Below are 20,275 nucleotides of genomic sequence, written 5' to 3' on the forward strand. Positions count from 1 at the left end.
TCAATCCTGTCAGTCATGAGCAAAAATCCTTCTGTTGATATATCCTGTGCTTTCTTATCATGGCACTGAGATCCCTGGGGCACATATTTTCTTTGATCAGTGGCAGACTAATTTTCTCTGTTAAATTAATTTTTCCATTGGACAAAAATCAAATAAATCAATTTAATCATCAGTAAAAGTATGCTGCCAAGGTCACTTCTTTGTGTGAAATGAAGGGAAGGACATGCAAATGTGTTCAGTTTCTGTCTAGTCTTTTGAATCAAGAGTGAGGTTTTGATCATTTGGGGCAGAAATGAATGAATGCAGTTTTCCTAAGGTTATCTAGGCAGAGTTTCTGCATTAACTGCTGGCAAACCAGGCCTTCAGCAGATGTAGAGATCCTTTTAGCTTCTAGACATTCTCTTAGGGTGACTGTTATTAGAGGCAGCTGGTTGCATAGTGGATAAAGCATTGGGCCTGGAGACAGGAAGCCCTGAGCTCAAATCTGGCCTCAGCCACTTACTAACTTTGTGACTTTAGGCGAGTCAACTAACCTCTATTTGTCTCAGTTTCCTTAATTGTAAAAGGAGGATACCAATAGCACCTAGATTGAAGGATTGTTATGAGGGTTAAATGAAATAATATTTGGAAAAAGAGCCTAGCACAAAATAGTTACAAATTAAATGCTTATTCCTATTCCTTCTCCTTCCCCTATATAAGTCCTCTTTACTTAAGAGATAGGTTTGCTGCAAAAGTAAAGTGATTAGATCAGCTGAGTAAGAAGCTAGATATGGAGCCAAAAAAGATATAATTGTTTACTGATGATATCTGTACTATCTACCAATAACCTTGTCATTAAAAATGGTTTGTGCTTTTAAAAAAAATTGGGTATCATTTCCAAAACCTATCCCATGATCAGTAATTGCTTTTGACTGCTTGATAACCTTTCTGAATTGGGACCATTAACTTCAACCCTATGGGGATTTAATGCCTGCAAAATCTCCTAGACATTAAGATTTATAATTGCTAGGGATTCACAGTGATGGATGGTGAAATTCGAAGTTATTTTGGAACTATTGGGGGTGGTGTTTAATGTATATATGGGGAAAAGTAATAAAGAGGTGTGTGTGAACAGTGCATAGAAGGATTACTTGTGGAAAGAGCCAACTAGAAAAAACATACATAATGGGAAAAAGTGCATAAATGCAAGGAGACATATTAGTTTATTCCTATTAGGAAAAAATTTGTCTCTGTGTATACACATATACATGTGTGTATGTATATATGAATATATGTATATATTATTTTTCAAGTCATAAATACATTGGAGATCTTTTGAAAAATCAATCATCTGGAAACTGAATGCAGTCCTTAGTTACACAAGCTGATGAGGGTGGATATACAGCTTGACTTCATTATTAAATAATATATTCAGTGACTATCTTCCCTAACTTTAATTCTCATTTGTCTCTTTTCACGACTGAACAATTATCCTGTTGCAATGACTCCTTATTACAATCTGGTTCCCCCCACACCTTCCTAGTCATTATACTCACTGAAATGATTTCAAATATTTATATAAATTTATACTTATAAAAATAACATATTGTTAATAACATATTATTATATAACATTATGCCTTATATTATAATATATACTTTAAGTAGTTTTCTAATATATCTTCCTAAAATGTTTTCATGTGGAGGCCAGTATCTTTTAAATTGCTATAAATGTTAATTTTTTTAAAAACAAGCTTACACACATTTCTTTTGTTGGGATAGTTTTCCTTATCAAAATACTTTCACTTTTCTATTCTATGATTACACATTTAAACAGAATAACAAAGTATTATACATTATCTCTTGGTGGGAATGGTATGACTAATAAGAATAATTTCATTTCTCCTCTTTGTTTTCATTCTTTTACTTCTCCTCCCTTATCTTCCATATTAGCTCTATTAAATCTCTGGTAAAATCTAACCTCTAATTCTTATGGTCCAGAAATGGTCCTTTTCACTGGGAGAAAAATATACTACAGTTGGGGTGGCTAGGTGGTGCAGTGGATAAAGCACCGGCCGTGGATTCAGGAGTACCTGAGTTCAAATCTGGCCTCAGACACTTGACACTTACTAGCTGTGTGACCCTGGGCAAGTCACTTAACCCCCATTGCCCTGCAAAAAAAAAAAATAATAAATAAATATATATATATATATATATACACACACACATATATACATATATATACATACATACCTATATATATATATATATACATACACACACACACACATATATATATATATATATACACACACATACATACTACAGTGATAAACCTAAGAACAATTGCTGTTTCCCTACCCCTAAACCCATTGAGTGCCACTCTAAATCTCATGCCAGATGTTAGGTATAGAGGCAGTGCTTGATAAGTGAGGGCCAGAAGCTGACCAAACCCTATAAAGAAAAAGTGGAATTAAAATACAGTTCTAAATTGGAGCAGATAATAACAGATATTAACCAAGCTCTTTTGAAGTTAGCAAATTTCCATGCATTATTTCCTTTAGAGGCAAGTGAATTCACGTTCAGACAGGTAAGTGACTGGCTCCCAGTAAGTAGTCGGCAGAAGATTTATATCTAGGTTTTCCTACAGTCCCAAAGAGCACTATGAAACACTGACCCTAAGGATCTACCAGATCCACAGAAGTATCAGATTCCTGATTCTTACCATGAATATGGTCAATGATTTCCAGCAAAGGCATCCATGATGCAGAGGTTGTATTAACTCATTCATTTGATTGTGACTTGAGGGATGTTTTATGGCTATCAATTTACTTCTGAGTCTAATTGTCCATCCCAATTGGCATGTGCCAAGCATCTAACTGAACTGTACTATAAATAGTGTGGACCCTCTGGGTAGATGGAGGAGATTTTCTTATCACAGAGACTCATCAAGATATCAGGCTTTTTACCACAAGACTTGCTGCCTATACATAACTGCCTATCATTCCTGTCTCAATTTCTCTCTGCATCTATGATTCATATTAATCAAGCATTCTTACTGTTTTCATTTCACCAGGGAATTCAATGACTTTTGTTCACTACCCAAGTTCTGCAAAATCAGCTTCCACCTTATTCTTCTAGTTTTTATTTTGTTTTGTTTATTGTTAGATCATTGACTGCAGGAGACTTCAGGCATTTGGCTGTGAGCATATGAATGAATGATGTCTGTTTTATAGTTTTTAAAGGTAGGGACAGTCCTCCTGATTATCTTTTGCCTCCAACAGTGAGCATTAGAGCCAATTCCATCTAAGCTGACCCACTACAATGTCTCAGTCTTCTTTGTCTGAAAAATATGTAATCTGCTTCTCCCAAAACTCCACAAGTCCCTAACAGGGAAAGTTTACTCATTTAAGAACATGAAGGCCAAATGATAGGTTCCCTTTTTAAATTTGCTTAAAGCATTCCTTTAGTTATTCTTTACAATGTCAAACACTCCAGAGCTATAAAAAAGGAAGAAAGTCATCGTCCATTTTTGAAACAAATTTGGACTTATGAGATAGTATCACTATTCTCTTGTATTTGTTTAGTTTTTGCCAGAGGCTTCTTTATGACTTAGCAGGAACAGAAAACTTGACTGCTTGTGGAAAGGAGCATTAATTCCTTTGAGTGGGTTCATATATAGATTTTTTTTCCCTCCAAAGATCGCAACTGTAATAGATCTACAACAAATACAGTTCTTTCCATGCTATACCCTGTAGTGAGCATTAGGGCCACTTGCTATGCTGCTCCTAAGGAGGTGGGAGGGGAGGAAGGGCTGGTTGCTAGGCAGTGTAAATAGTGTTTTTGTAAGAGGATGAAATACTTGTATTTCTGTTGCTTAGCAACTGGGTCCACAGCAGTAGCTTTTTTCTTCATCTAGATTTCCTGCAAATTTTTGTATTATTTTCTCTGTTGAATTTCAAAATGTTTTCCAACTGATTTACCAACTTTCTCTACCTCGTTGCCACTAAATTATTTGACCCAGCTCTGATTTCTTTCCTCATCTTTTGTTTTGTGAAGCAAATGTATACTAGGTAATAATTCCCAATAAAAAATCTACCCCGAGAGATGCTTTTAGATAACAGTTAATTTCTAATTATGGTATTTACCTTATAATATTATGGCTGATTAAACAATTGTGTGTGCAGCCATTTTAAATAATCTCTTAGGTACATTCGAATGTAAGACCTATGGACAGGTTCATACTGTAATATTACTGCAATTTATTTCTTAGCACATGCAACAAAAATATACAAAATTCTTAGAGTATATCTTGACTAGTTTTGATAGCAAATCCAGAGCCTAACTGGAAAACATTTCAAGATTAATAACAGAAACAGGCTAATATATTGCTAAACATTATATATTTTTAACTTCTTACTTTGAAATTGATGGATATATTAATTTACCCACTTGAATTTAATTTTTATAGAATTTGCCTTTTTATATTATAGCCCATGTATATATTTTAAAAGTTTTATGTAAAAGTCAAAGAAGAATTCTACACATGAATGCTATTGTACTTATAATCAATAAGCAGGAGAAAACTGCTTTTATTAAAGTATCTGAGGCAGTATTTTATAGCTCATCTTTTGCAAGTATGTGAAATCTTTCAAAATAAAAATAAAAATTATAGGGCAGCTAGGTGGTGCAGTGAATAAAGCTACAGCCCTGGATTCAGGAAGACCTAAGTTCAAATCCAGCCTCATACACTTGTCATTTACTAGCTGTGTGACTCTGGGAAAGTCACTTAACCCTCACTGCCCCCACAAAAGCAACAAAAATAACAACGAAATACCCAACGATATCTCCAAATAACTTAGGGGCAGCTAGGTGACGCAGTGGATAAAGCACTGGCCCTGGATTCAGGAGGACCTGAGTTCAAATCCGGCCTCAAACACTTGACACTTGTTGTGTGACCCTGGGCAAGTCACTTAACCGTCATTGTCCACCAAAAATAAAATAAAATAAAAATTATACCTTGAATCTTTGAGAAAAACAGGCATCATTAGTTCCCTATGTTTATTCTATAATTAAAGATAAGAAATAATGGTTTCTTAGAATAATGCTCATTTTATTCCTGTATTTTTCACATCTTCCTAATATATTCACACTCTCTCTCTCTCACACTCTCTCTCTCTCTCTCTCTCACATACACACACACAAACACACTCTAAAATAAATAAGACAATCAAAAAAGTATATTCCCTATTCCCTTTCTCTTCATGCTAGGAGAGTACTAAATTTCTAGGTTTTCTCCTTCTGTCCATCTGAAAAAAAAAAAAAAAGTCCTGGACCTAAATGTCATTTTTAGCAGAGACAACCAGGCATAATGGATAGGTTTCTGCATTTAGAGTCAGGAAAACATAGCCTTAAATCCTACCTTAGAAAAATTACTAGCTGTGTTAACACACACACACATACATACATATATACATACATATATATATTACTCAATTCGTCTGATTCTCAGTTTCTTCATCTGCTAAATGGGGATAATAATAGTATCCACCTCAAAGGGTTTTTGTGAGGAACAAATGAGATAGTATATGACAGGTGCTTAGCAAAACAGAGTGTCAGAAACATCAGCAATTATCATTAGATCTAAGGGAAATAGAAGATTTTGGTAAACATAAAACTTTTTCAGACAGGAAGGGGTTGAAGAGGGGAGGGGAGGGGAGTAATTCTTTTTTGTTATATTTGTAGATTGGGACATATTTTCCTTTCTAATGGATCTAACTATGTGGTATTGTGGATACAGGTCTGGAACTAGTCAGAAAGAGATGAGTTCAAATCCAGTTTCAGGTACAAGTTATGTGACCTTGGGCAACTCAGTTAACTTCTGTCTACCCTAGTTTCTCATCTATAAAATGGATATAATGATAGCATATACCTCCAAGAGTTGTGAGGATGAGACAAAATGTGTTGCAAACCTTAAACTATATAAATGATAGTTGCTGTTGTTATTTTTATCATTATATATTATTACACATTCATGTGCCCCAAATGTGAATCAATACTCATCAAAGAAACTGTAGGGGAGAGAAACATACAATTCCAGAAGCTTTTGCTAGCTGTCACATCTTTTAAAAAAGTTCTTGGCTGTTGTCTTCTGAACAAAGACACATGAGAAAAGAGAGTATGTCTTCCTCATGTCACATGTGATATAGGGTGGGCTAAATTTACGAATGGTGATCCTCATTATTAGTATCCCACTAGTGTCCTATTTGCATGTTTCACAGAGCTGGGGTGGGACCTTGTACTCTTGAAGGCTGTGTAAGTGGATGAGAAGGCAGGGTTTTATTTAACTGGAAAAGTGCACACACACACTCACACATACACATACACATACACACACACACACAGACAAACAGTACACTGTCAGAGGTTTGTGTGTGTATCATCAAAGATCCTATAATCCAGCTAAGTTTGGCAAAAAGATCCTGATATGGGGAGATTGACCCCAAAATCATATATAATTTGGCCTAGCAAATAATGAATACCTTCTACTAAGTTCTACCTTCTTATACTATGGGTCCTGACCCTATATGGGGTCACGTAAGTGAATGCAGGAGTCACAAAAAAAAAATCTGGCAACAATAAAAAGAACATGGACAGCTATTTTCTATTCCTATATACCCATGACTGCATAAAAATTTCTTGGGCAAAAAAGGGTGACAAGTGGAAAAAGTTTAAGAAGCCCTGAATTAAGTAACAGAATGGTTGTGATCTACTTCAGTTGACAGGGTATTCACATGGATGAATCTGCAGGCTTAAAAAAAAAAAACAAACAACACTGAGTCACTGCATATTTCGCATATTTGACATTAATCAAAATTATTTTTCTCAGAATTAATTAAAATACTGCTGATGCTTTACCTGGGTTGTAGCTGTTGAAGTAGTGCTGCTCCTGGATCCCCACATTTGTTGGAACTGTACTCTGATTTCTGCAAATGTCTCAATAATGACTGCAATAAATACATTCTGAAAAGAAAAAAAAATACAGATATAAACCAGACTTACCATAAGATTCAGCAGAGGTGGAGGAAACCTAGTAGAAACTCAGAAGATCATTTGTATGCCTCACGGGTTTATAATAATAAATTATACAATACCTTAACGAGCCAGGCAAGAAAGAATATTAAGGTGATGAAATAGAAGTATGAACGCCATCGTGGAAAGCTGTCAATTGCTCGGTACATAAGGAATACCCAGCCTTCTTGAGAGGCAGCCTCATATACAGTGAAAATGCTTGTACCTGTTGATAAAAAGGGAAACGGGTTGTGTTTCTTTTTTAGATAGAAAAACTTTTCTCAGAAAACACAATTTTTGCCTACCTTCTTTTAGTGACAAAAGCTCTACCAGAAGCATGTTTTAGATGGTACATTATTGGTTTTTGTTCTTAAAACTTCGGGTAAGCTATTCTTATCATGTAAAAATGAAATTCTAGGTATTTTTTTCATAAAGAGATAATTCAGGGCAATCTAGAGATGCTGAGAACCCATCTAGAGATGGTGACCATTCACATGTTAACATTTGTCTACTATGTAAATGTACCATGAAAGTGAAGTAAAGCAATGACAAGCTACCAGGGGGGCCTGAATATGGTCAAAAGACCATATTTTGCACATGTCCTTGCCATCTATGGGACAAATAGATTCAACAGAATTTGTTATTTTTGAAATATATCTAAAAACTGTCCTTTTGATTCAAAGCACTATTTTAGAAAGATGACTCTATCTGGGCATCTCTGAATAGATGCCACCAAGCCCATCTTTGGTTTGTTGTCTTTACTGAATACCAAAGTCATGTGCTATTTCATCTTTTCTGACAGAATAATCTTATGCCAAACCCTTCCCCTCAGCAGAAAGTTAACAGGTGAACAGGTGAATAGATTTAAAGCATGCTGCTGACTATAAAGACAAAACAAAATTTCCAAGTGCCAACAAGCCTTAGGGATTGCTTAGGAAATAAAAAGGAATCTTGAATTCCTTAATTTTAATCTAGCTGTTGTTTTTCATTATTCCAATTTCCTTTGGGTTTTAATTTTTAATAAATTGATTAGGAAACTGACTCCCAGCTGATCACTAAGTAAAATAACGAGAAAAAAGTTGCTTGTTTGGATGACTAAAAGGAGAATTAAGAGTAGAAAAAAGAGCATATACAGGCAGATGGTGGAGTTAATAAAAAGGGCAAAAGGATTATAATAGCATGTCTGACACTACATCTTTAGGTAAGCCCACAGCTAAGGTTAACACAGAATGAAAGCAGAAAAACACACCATACCTATAAGCAGAGAAACTTTGTAGAAAAGTTAGGCATTATGAAATAAATAAAATTGGATATAATAAAGAGGAGTAGTTCATTTCTATCTAAGATGATTGTTATTATTTTCTAGCTTAGGAATAGCATAGGAATCCACAGAAAACTGACACTAAAGCTTAAATTTTATTTACAAATTGCCTATTTACTGCTGAAAAGTCAAACTTAATATGATAAACAAAAACAGCCAAGGTCCACTAGTACAACCAGATTTCTAGCTCTATTTTAGGGGAAAGAAGTCAACTCAATTAAATTCAGTTCAACAAAATGGTAGGAAGGAGAATCACAAAATCATAGTCTTCTAACCTTCCCATTTACTGACTTTTATATTTTCTGTTTGGCAAAGATCTGACTCTTAGGAAATTAATTTCTTGATGTTCAAAATTTCAGTCCTTCTATTTTCATCCTGACAACTAATAAAATAATGTTGATAGATAGAAAGAAAAAGTGCAAATAAGAAAATAAGTCTCTAAATTGTCTGAGCATAGGAAAAAGTCACATCCTAAGGGGCAGCTAGGTGGCATAGTGGATAGAGCACTGGCCCTGGATTCAGGAGTACCTGAGTTCAAATCCAGCCTCAGACACTTGACACTTACTAGCTGTGTGACCCTGGGTAAGTCATTTAACCCCCTTCGCCCCACAAAAAACAAAACAAAACAAAAAAAAGTCACATCCTACCCAATTCTACGTTTGAAACAATATTCTGAAAGAATTAATCACAACTTACCAAATATAATGTCTAATGATCAAATGACAACAATAATAATTTGAATAAACAGGGAATTGGCTCAAATATTATTGTATCAAGAAATGTATATTTCTGTTTGAAGTGCTAATAAAACCTATCTTAAAATAAATCCAGAAAGGCCAATTCATGGTTGGGTCAGAAAAATGAATTACATTTTGTTATTGGCCATATCACAGAATCATAAAACATTAGAAGAGGAAGGGATCTTATTCCTACCCACTCGTTTAATAAAGAAAGACCCTAAGGAACAGAAAATAACTTGCTCAAGGTAACATAGCTAATTTTGTTTTCAGGGACTTAAAAAAGCATTTTCTCCCTACCTTGGTTAGGAAGAATATGTCATTTATGTATGTTATAGATTAATTTCCCCAACACTTTAATAATATACAGCTTTGGACACATTTTCCTACTCTAAAGGTGTTGTGTGGATAGAACACTGAGCTTCTCAGGGCTAAGTGAGTGGAACACAGATTCTAGCAGATCCTTCTAAGCCAAAGGCATGACAATGGTATAGATATTTAAGTTGAAGACTAAAAAAGACTCATCAGCAGAAGATTGCCCGCAAGGTAATAAGACATATGTTTTTGGCATTTGGCATTGACCATAAGTCATTAAACCAAAAAATAACTTGCTCAAGGTAACACAGGTAATTTTTGTTTTTAGGGACATAATAACATTTTCTCCCTACCTTGGTTAGGAATAATATGTAATTTATGTATGTTATGAGTCAAATAATTAGATTAATTTTCCCAAAGGATTTAATAAAATATAGTTTTGGATACATATTTTCCTACTCTAAAGGTGTTGTGTGGATAGAACACTGAGCTTCTCAGGGATAACTCAGTGGAACACAGACTCTAGCAGGTCCTACTAAGACAAAGACATGGCAATGGTATAGGCATCTAATTTGAAGGCTAAAAAAGACCCATCGGGAGCAGCTAGGTGGCACAGTGGATAAAGCACCAACCTTGGATTCAGGAGGATCAGAGTTCAAATCTGGCCTCAGACACTGGACACTTACTAGCTGTGTAACTCTGGGCAAGTCACTTAACCCTCACTTCCCCCGGGGGGAAAAAGACTCATTAGCAGAAAGCTGTCCACAAGGTAAAAAGATATATGTTTTTGGCATTGAGGTCACCATTTTTTAAATGCAATGTTTCACTCCATGTAGGACACTTGCCAACTCCCAAATTTATGGATTATCTTCGGGAAGGCTAATTCAGTAGGAAATGAAAAAAACCCACATTTTTTCCACCAACAAGATAAGATATTGATGATTTCTAATAAACCAAAAGATACCTAAAAAGTGAAAAAAGACTAAGCTGAATTTCACTACAGAAAATTTTCTATTCAGATGAAGATATTTTTTAAAGTTCATACTTTTGTCAAGGACTCATGTTACAATTAAAGATCAAGTCTGAGATAACCAGGGAATTGATCTGCAAATTCACTAATTGGAGCCTCATCATTGTAAAAAAAAAAAACCAAGCATTTATTAGTTTAGGCAAGATCTCCTCCTATAAGAAATTGGTGCCCGAGAATAAAATTTATATTTTGTAACCAAGACTTAAAAAAGAAATAACAGACTCCTGGCCAGGGATGGAGTAGACCTCATGAAAGTTGGTAAACATGTATTTGACTTGAAAATCCAACAAAACTTAAAAAAAAAAAAGATGAGGGAGAATGTGTTTATGAAACTAGATATGATTGTAATGAAGGAAGCATAGAAGGTGAGAAAACAGGAAATGTAAAGGAGGCATAATCCAATAAAAATGCAGCAAGGGTTTTATGTGTTGTGTGTGTTTTTTGTTTTTGTTTTTTTTATACCTTCAAATGTCTATAAACATGTAAAGTTTAGTACACAGAAGTACTTGCTTTACATTTGCAATAAGAGGTGTGGTACGATAGCAAAATGGGTTGCTATATCTGGGTAAGCCACCAGATGGTGATCCAAGCCTTGAGCTCCCAATTTGAATAACTGCCCAAACTTTCTACTGTAGAAACCTGTAGGTCCCCAGTATTCTTCAGTCATCCTGTATATTTTTGTAAACTGTCTTTTCTATCTCTTGAACTATAACAAAGTGCCTCTTAGGGCTCTTAGCTAATCTAAGGGTATGACTCAATCCGTCCCAAAATCATAATTCATGTGTTTGTTCACTTCCATCCCAAAGGATCAGTATATCTTTTCCAACTTCCAGTGACCCTAAAGAGTCACTTATTACAAAGAGAATAGGATATATTTATGCAACAAAATCAAAAGTGAAAGGTAAAGCATTATTAAGCCCTATCATAGCTTCAACAAGCCATAGTATTTTGTGTTCATTAGGACTTGACCTCTTTCCAACTTCCACCCTTCTCTTCCTGTGATTTGTCTTTCCTTGCTGACACTAAGACAAGGATACTTTAAAGTCCTTAGAGCTAAATGGTGCTTGGTCTCATACTCATAAAGGGTTTGAAGAAAAAGGAAGGTGATTTAACACTCTCTGATTCAACACCCCTTCCCTCCCCCCTTACTGTCCATCCAGTGACAACCATTGTCTCTGACTTATATAGGGATCTTCTCTTCTTGGGAGAAAACCAAGTGAAATCCACGGCCCAGTGATTTAGCAGTCTCATACTCAGAGGTTATGCGGTCAGGAACTGACTTGTTGCTTTCTCTCGGTGGGCTCTTCAATGAAGCCCCTAGGGAGTTTCCATTTACAGGTCAATGGCTACCATGCCATCTCTGCTTTCTTAATGTATTTCAGGGACACTGGTCTCTCCCAGTATTGTTGCAGAACCTGGACATGATCCCAATGAAAATTTTAAAAAGAATGACCACTTTTAAGCAATTCATTCACCTGAAGAAACCTACTACCATGGTCTCCACTTTTTTTTCTGGAACCTTAGAAAGTGCACTGTGCAGGGAATAGACAACAAGAGAAGATCGCACAGTGCAGAGAATAAGCAAGAAGAGAAGAAAATAACAGAGTAGATAAGAGTGGAGGAATAAATCAGGAGTATAGTCCTATAAAAACGGTGTCAGGAGTACTAAAGCTCAGAATAAACAGATGCTGCTAAGGAAATCTAAGAATAAAAAAGTATTGGTAGGTTTTTTTAGCTATACCGAAGACTAATAGTGATTGATGACCAATTGACAACAGAAAGAAGTCAAAGGTGTTTAATTCTTACTTTACTTCTCTTTTCTCTACCAAAGAGGATTACCTTAAATTGGAAAGAACAAAAAACAAATTGCTAAAAACGTATAACCAAGATATGTAAAGAGTTTGCACCCAGTTGTCCTAGATGGATTCAAAGTGGCCAACATAAAATTTTGAGGTATGAAAAGTGTGATTGCTGAAGCATGTCAATAATGGAAAGATCATGAGGAATGGGAAGGGTTTCACAAGCCTATAGAAAGTCAACTATTGGGGCATATTGTAGATATAGTTTCCCTGATTTTTTAGAAAATTTCTTTCATAAAGTATTTTCACACACACACACACACACACACATTTTTTTTTGTGTGTGTGTGGAAAACATGTTAAGAGATGTTCTTCCAGAAACTGCCATTAGATTTTTCATCAGATCCCAAGAGCCACCAATGGGAAATAAAGAAAATTCAACTCATACATACTTGTGAAATTTAAGGAGACCTCTTAATGTGAATTAGGAATGATATAATTAAGTAAGGACACAGATTCAAATCAAGAACTATTAATTTGACAATAGCTACTTAAATATGACTAACATAATTCTAACAGTTAATATCATTTGTAATTTCAGTTCCATGTTTACAGTTGCTGGCTCATTAGTTTTTGTTGTGATATACACTTAGATTAGTGCAAAAAGATAATTCAGTTGCCTGTACAGAAGAACACCATGCATAATCTTTTTTTCTTTAATGCTATTTTGAAATTAAGTCATCCTTATTTTGAGAGTTCCTTTTCTTTTGACTTTTTGTAACATGAAAGTGACCTTGGTATCTCCATCTTCTACTACAGAAGAAGAATTACAAGTTCTGAGTGATTCTATAACAGAACAAAAAATCTGCTAGCATAGCCTTGGAAAAAGAGGCTCCTCACCATAAGGTTGTTTACCAGGTCATGGCCTTTTTTTTATTTTTTAATCACAGTAATTTGTTAAGTCATCTGCTAAAGACAGAGGGATTGAGACCTCTATTGGTAGAAGGATAACCCACAGGAATGAAATCCTCCATTTTCAATGATAATTTAATAAGTTTAAATTAAGTACAAATAACTGTTTGATGTTTCAAAACACCACTTCTCTCTGTCCTATGAGAAATTAATATCCCATGACAATAAAAAATACTTCAACTTTTTGGAAACATTTTCATTGAAATTTCTTGAGAGCAGTCATTAACAGTTACAATCTTCCCCCAAATTTCAGTTTTGATATATTTACTATTAGGAATTTCATTCATTTGTCCTTAAATGCCCCCAACACATGAAGAAATTGGCTTAACAAGTATTAAAATTTCTGATTTATTCAATTCATTTCACTGGATGAGAAAGAAATAACTATTTAGAAATTGAAGCAAGGGAACAAGTGAGATCCCAAAAATTTATAGTAAAATGTCCCTTGTAACTCTTTATAGTATCAATATTCCTTAACACAAAAATTTCTCTGCTACTACCATTCCTAGATTCAATAGCTGATTAATCTTTACTGAATTACAAAGGCTAGAAACCAAGGCACCAGTGTTGTATAAATGAGGTATTTTTTTTTTGTAGGTTGTATCACAACACTGAAATGTCTCTGTTTCTTGTTTAAATAGCCCACACACAAATACCTGGTTACGTTTCATATACTGTAATTTAATCAGGATGTAGCTATACAACTCAAGTTAATTAAAGTCAAGAACCATTTATCAAACACCTATTGTGTGCCAAATACTATTATTTCCAGGGAATATAAACATGAATAGTACCTGCCATCAAGGAATTTACACTACACTAATTAGTAACATCAAATGTACTGATGCAAAAAAATAGGAAATATATGTACAATGGATACCAAGTGATTTTAGGCATGCACTATAAACAAATAGAGATATCAGGAAAGGATACTTATTGGAGGTAGCACTTGCACTGAATCTCAAGAAAGCAGGGAATTTCAAGAGAAGGAGATCAGGAGGGAGAACATGCCAGAAATGAGACATAATTTGTATAAAGGCATAGCAGTAGAATACTGAATGTTGTGTTCAAGTAGGACAGCTTGTCTGAAATTTGCCGGGGGTGGGAAGGGAGGGAGGAAGAGAAGTTGGAACACAAAGTTCTAAAAAACTGATGTCAAAATTTGTTTTTACATATATTTTGGAAAATAAAATTCTATTCAACTAAAAAAAATAAAATTTAGTGTAGCAACAATGGTGGATAGGAGAGCTCTTTAAATGGTGAAGAGTTTATGTTTCATTCTAGAGGCAATCAGGAGCCTTTCTTGAGTTGTAAAATGATATGGTCAGACCCTGCCTAAAGATTCTCAATTTGGATGTTGTATGAAAGATGAATTGAAAATGGGAGAGTAGAGGGTAGAGCCAAAATTCTGAAGAAATAGCAGGGATTTTCTGAATTCTCCCAAATTCACTTCCAAACAACTTTTTAAAATACCTCAAAACAAATTCTGGAGTGGCAAAACCACTTTATATAGGGTGAAACAATTTCTAGCCCAAGAAAACTTAGAAAGTTAGCAGGAAAGGTCTGTTTCACTGGGGTAAGAGTAAAGCACTGTCCACTGTGAGCCTCACCCCAGCTATCCAGCATCACGCCTTGATGGGGTGGTGGTGACTGAATCAGTTGTGACAATGAAGGCTTCTGGACCTTTCAAGCAATAAACAGTAAAGGGGCCATACAACTGGTCAGAAGGACATGACAAAAGTTATTTTGCTGGCACTGATTGTAGGACTCTGTTGAATTGCCCATATGTGGATCTCATTCATAATTCTAGGGCAAGGAAGAGCACTAGCAGAACAGAGTTTGCACCTGAAGGGACCCTGGGACCCTGGAAACAGTTCAGTGGTGGAAAATATTGTTTGTGGTCAGTCACAGAACAAAGCACAGGCCAGAACAGTAGTAAATACACCTCTCCTTAGATCATATTTCCTTGGAAGAATTGAAAACTTATAGAACCCAACAACTAGCTTCAAAAACAGCTGTACAAAAATATCTGAAACTTGCAACAGTGCCCCCTCTACACCAGAAACATAACCCAACTTTAACATAAGGGTAAAAGTCAAGAAATAGGTTCAGAAAATGAGCAAAGAACAAAAAAGAACCTTATTGTAGAAAGTGACTATGGTCACAAGGAAGATTAAACACAAACTCAGAAGATAAGAAGTTAAAATTTCAATATCCAAATCACCCAGAGAGTGAAAAATGTTAGTTGATTTCAGGCCCAAAAAAGAATTCCTGAAAGAGTTAAAAAAGGATTTAAAAAAAAAGTATTTTATTATTTTCCAGTTGCATTTAAGGATAATTTTCAACACTTACATTCATAGGATTTTTAGTTCCAAATTCTTCCTCCTCCCCAAGACAGAAAGCAATCTGATATAGGCTATATATGTGCAATCACATTAAACACATTTCTGCATTAGTATATTGTGAAAGAAGAATCAGAGCACAAGGGAAAAACCTCAAAAAAGAAGAAAAAAAAAGGAGAAAAAAGCCCAAATGTAGAAACAATATGGTTCAATCTGGATTCATAAATCACAGTTCTTTTTGGGAGGATATTGAGAACATTTTCTATCATGAAGTTCTTTAAAATTGTTTTGGACCATTGCATTGCTAAAAAGCACTAAGTCTATCAACATTATTCATCACACAATGTTGCTGTTACTATGTACAATGTTCTCTTGGTTCTGCTCCTCTCAGTCAGCATCAGTTCATGTAAGTCTTTCCAGGTTTCTCTGAACTCCTCCTGCTAATAATTACTTTTCACATTGATTTTTTAAAACTTCATATTCTAAATTTTCTTCCTCCCTCCTTCCTTGACCCTCCCTATGAAATTAAGCAATTCAATATAAGTCATACATGTGCAGTTATACAAAACATCTTCACGTTAGTCAGCTTGTGAAAAATGATAGGCAAAATACTTTAAAAAGAGGAGCTAACAAATAAATTTATACTTCAATCTGTATTAAGATAACATCAGTTCATTTTCTGTTAATGTTTTGTCTTTTTCATATGTCCTTCTGATATCATCCTGTTCATCATTTCTCTCATAATTACTATTTCTAACTGTATTACCTTCCATCTTATTCCCTCCCCTTAATATTTACTCTATTTTCTATCTTCCTTCATCCTATCCTTCCTCTAAAGTGTTTTCCTTTCTTTTACTGCCCTCTCCCCCAATCTGCCCTTCCTTCCTTCCCACTTTCCCTCAGGTCACAATATATTACTATACCCACTTGAGTATGTAAGTTATTGACTCTTTTTTTTTGGGGGGGGGTTGCTGGGCAATGGGGGTTAAGTGACTTGCCCAGGGTCACACAGCTAGTAAGTGTCAAGTGTCTGAAGCCAGATTTGAACTCAGGCCCTCCTGAATCCAGGGTCAGTGCTTTATACATTGTGCCACCTAGCTGCCCGAAGTCCCAGTCCACCCTCCCCCTTTCCCTTTCTTCCAGTGCATTCCTCTTACCCCTTAACTTTATTTCAAAGATGTCTTCATGGGTAAACTAGGTGACACAGTGGACAAAGCACCAGCCCTGGACCCAGGAGGCCCCAAGCCAATATTCAGCCCCAGGCATAAACCACCCCACCCTGCCTGCCCCACAAAAAACAAGGATAAACAAAAAATAGATGCTTTACATATATCATCCCATCATATTCAAATCACACCTGCATCATCTGTCTAAGCATATTCCTTTCAGCTGTCCTAATACTGAGAAAGATCTTATGAGTTAGAGTATTTTCTTCCCATGTATTTAATCTTTTAATATCCCTAATGATTTCTTTTTCCTGTTTACCTTTTTATGATTTTCTAGGGTCTTTTCATCATGAATACCTGAAAGTCCTCTTTTTCATTGAAGTCCCGTTTTTCCCCTGAAAGATTATAGACAGTTTTGCTGGGTAGATGATTTATGGTTGTAATCGCAGTTCCTTTGCCCTCCTGAATATCATAGTCCATGCCCTCTGGTCTTTTAATATAGATGCTGCTAGATCTTGTGTTATCCTTACTGTAGCTCCACAGTATTTAAATTTCTTTTTTTCCAGCTTCCTGTAATAGTTTCTCCTTGACCTGGGAGCTCTGGAATTTGGGTATATTATTCCCAAGTGTTTTCCTTTGGGGATCTCTTTCAGGAGGTGATTGGTAGATTCTTTCAATTTCTATTTTACCTTCTGCGTCTAGAATATCAGGGCAGTTTTCCCTGACAATTTCTTGGAAGATGCTGTCTAAATTCTTATTTTGGTCATCATTTTCAGGTAGTCCAATGATTTTCAAATTACCTCTCCTGGATCTATTTTCCAGGTCAGCTGTTTTTCCAAGGAGATATTTCATATTTCCCTCTATTGTTTTTATTCATTTGGATTTGCTTTATTTTGTCTTAGTCTCTCATAAAGTCACTAGCTTCCATTTGTTCTATCCTAATTCTTAGACAATTATTTTCTTCAGAGAGTTTTGTGTCTCCTTTTCCCCTTGGCTTTTCAAGCAGTTGACTTTTTTCTCATGACTCTCCTACACAGCTCTCATTTCTCTTTCCATTCTTTCCTCCATCTCTCTAAATCTTCTTTCTATTTCTCCTACTTTTTTTAAAAAAAATAAATGTTAAGAGATATAAAAGAAAAATTAGGAAAAGAAATGAGAGTGATGCAAGAAAATCATTGGAAAAGAGTCAGCAGCTTGGTAAAGGAGGTAGAAAAAAGTGAAAATAACACCATAAAATACCAAATAGGTTACATGATAAAAGAGGCACAAAAATCCACTGAAGAGAAGAAACCCTTAAAAAAGCAGAATTGACCAAATGGAAAAACATACATTCACTGAAGAGAAGAATTCCTTAAAAAAGCAGAATTGGACAAATGGAAAAAGAGATATAAAAATTCACTGAAGAAAAGAACTCCTTAAATAGGGTGAAAAGGAGGTACAAAAGTTCACTGGTGAAAGTTAATTCCTTAAAAATTAGAATTAGGCAATTAAAAGTTAATGACTCCATTATACAGCAAGAAACAATAAAATAAAATTATAAAAAATGAAAACAAATAAATGTGAGATATTAAAAATATAATTTACCTAGAAAATGGATAAACAAGAGATAATTTAAGAATTATTTGACTATCTGGAAGCCAGAATAAAAAAAGCAACACATAGATATCATCTTTCAAAATATTACCAAGGAAACTGCCCTGATATTCTATAACAAGAGGGTAAAATGGAAAAGAATCCACTAATCACCTCCTGCAAGAGGTCCAAAAATGAAAACTGAAAAATATTATAGCCAAATTCCAGAACTTTCAGGTCAAGCAGAAACTACTGCAAGCATACAAAAAGAAACAATTTAAGTACTGTGGAGCCATTGTCAGAATCACATAAGATTTAGCAAATTCTACATTAAAGGATTGCAGGGCTTGGAATATGATATTGAGGAGTGCTAAGGCATTAAGGTTATAATAAAAAATCACATATCCAGAAAGACTGAGTGTAATCCTTCAGGGAAAAATGCATATTCAATGAAATAAAGGACTTTCAAGCATTCTTGATAAAAAGATAAGGTTTGAATAGAATATTTTACTTTCAATTACAAGACTCAACCATAGAAAAGTATACAAGACTATATTGTTTACATTCCTACATGGGAAGATGATAGTTCTAACTCCTAAGAACTTTATCATTCCTAGGCCAGTTAGGAGTATACATAAATAGAGGGAATGGCTGTGAGTTGAATATGATGACATGCTATCCAAAACAATAAAATTAAAGGGTGTGAGAGAGATGTACTAGGAGAAGTAGAATGAGGTAAATTATCTCACATAAAAGAAATGCAGGGGCAATTAGGTGGCACAGTGGATAGAGCACGGGCCCTGGAGTCAGGAGTACCTGAGTTCAAATCTGGCCTCAGACACTTAAGACTTACTAGCTGTGTGACCCTGGGCAAGTCACTCAACCCCAATTGCCTCACTAAAATAAAAAAAAAAATTAAAAAATGCAAAAGTTCTTTTACAATGGAAATTAAGATAGGGGTACTTGAACCATACTCTCACTGGAATGGGCTCAAAGGAGGAATAAAATACACACTCAGTTGAGTATAGAAATCTTTCTTACACTATAGGAAAGTAGGAAGTGAAGAAGAAAACAGAAAGGGGAGTGGGGAGAGAACTGAGAGAAGAGAGGGCAGATAAGGGGAGTTGGTAGCCAGAAGAAAAACACTTTTGAGAATGGACAGGCTGAAAGAAGAGATTGTATGATAAACAGGAGAAAAAATAGGACAGAGTGAAATAATATACATTCATGTATATACATGAATATATGTATAGGCATATGTGTGTGCACACACTCATATATATATATTTATATTTATAACTCACATTTAATAATCATAATTGAAAAAATTATAGGGCAGCTAGGTGGCACAGTGGATAGAGAACCAGCCCTGGAGTCAGGAGTACCTGAGTTCAAATCCAGCCTCAGACACTTAACACTTACTAGCAGTGTGACCTTGGGCAAGTCACTTAACCCCAATTGCCTCACCAAAAAAAATAATAAATTATAGCAAGTTTCTTTGGTAAAGGGCTCATTTCTCAAATATATAGAGCACTGAGTCAAATTTAGTTTTTAAACAGAGCCATTCACAAATTGATAAATGGTCAAAAGATATGAAAAGATAGTTTTTAGATGAAGTAATCAAATCTATAGTCATGAAAAAATGCTCTAAATCACTATTTATTAGAGAAATACAAATCAAAATAACTATAAGGTACCACCTCACACCTATTAGATCAACTAATATGAGAAAAAAAGGACAAATATTGGAGGAAATGTTGGAAAATTGGGACACCAATGAATCATTGATACAGCTTTGAATCAATTCAAAAATTTTAGAAAGCAATTTTGTAACTATGCCCAAAGGGCTATATAAAAGCTTGTATATCCTTTGACTCAGCAGTAGCACTACTACAACTGTGTCCTAAAGAGATAGCAAAAAAAGGAAAAGAACCTATATATACAAAAATATTTATAGCAGGTGTTTTAGAGT

The 20,275-nt window shown here is 35.0% G+C and overlaps 1 protein-coding gene across 1 annotated transcript in view; it reads right to left on the reverse strand.

Moving 5' to 3' along the window:
* Nucleotides 1-20,275, reverse strand: part of NALCN (sodium leak channel, non-selective) — a 582,828-nt gene that overhangs the window by 327,339 nt on the left and 235,214 nt on the right. The window contains 2 exon segments of the mRNA XM_043993194.1: nucleotides 6,897-7,001; nucleotides 7,133-7,275. Of these exon segments, the coding sequence (XP_043849129.1) occupies nucleotides 6,897-7,001; nucleotides 7,133-7,275 (248 nt within the window).

Source organism: Dromiciops gliroides, chromosome 3, assembly GCF_019393635.1.
Source record: "Dromiciops gliroides isolate mDroGli1 chromosome 3, mDroGli1.pri, whole genome shotgun sequence".
Taxonomy (NCBI): Eukaryota; Metazoa; Chordata; class Mammalia; order Microbiotheria; family Microbiotheriidae; genus Dromiciops; species Dromiciops gliroides.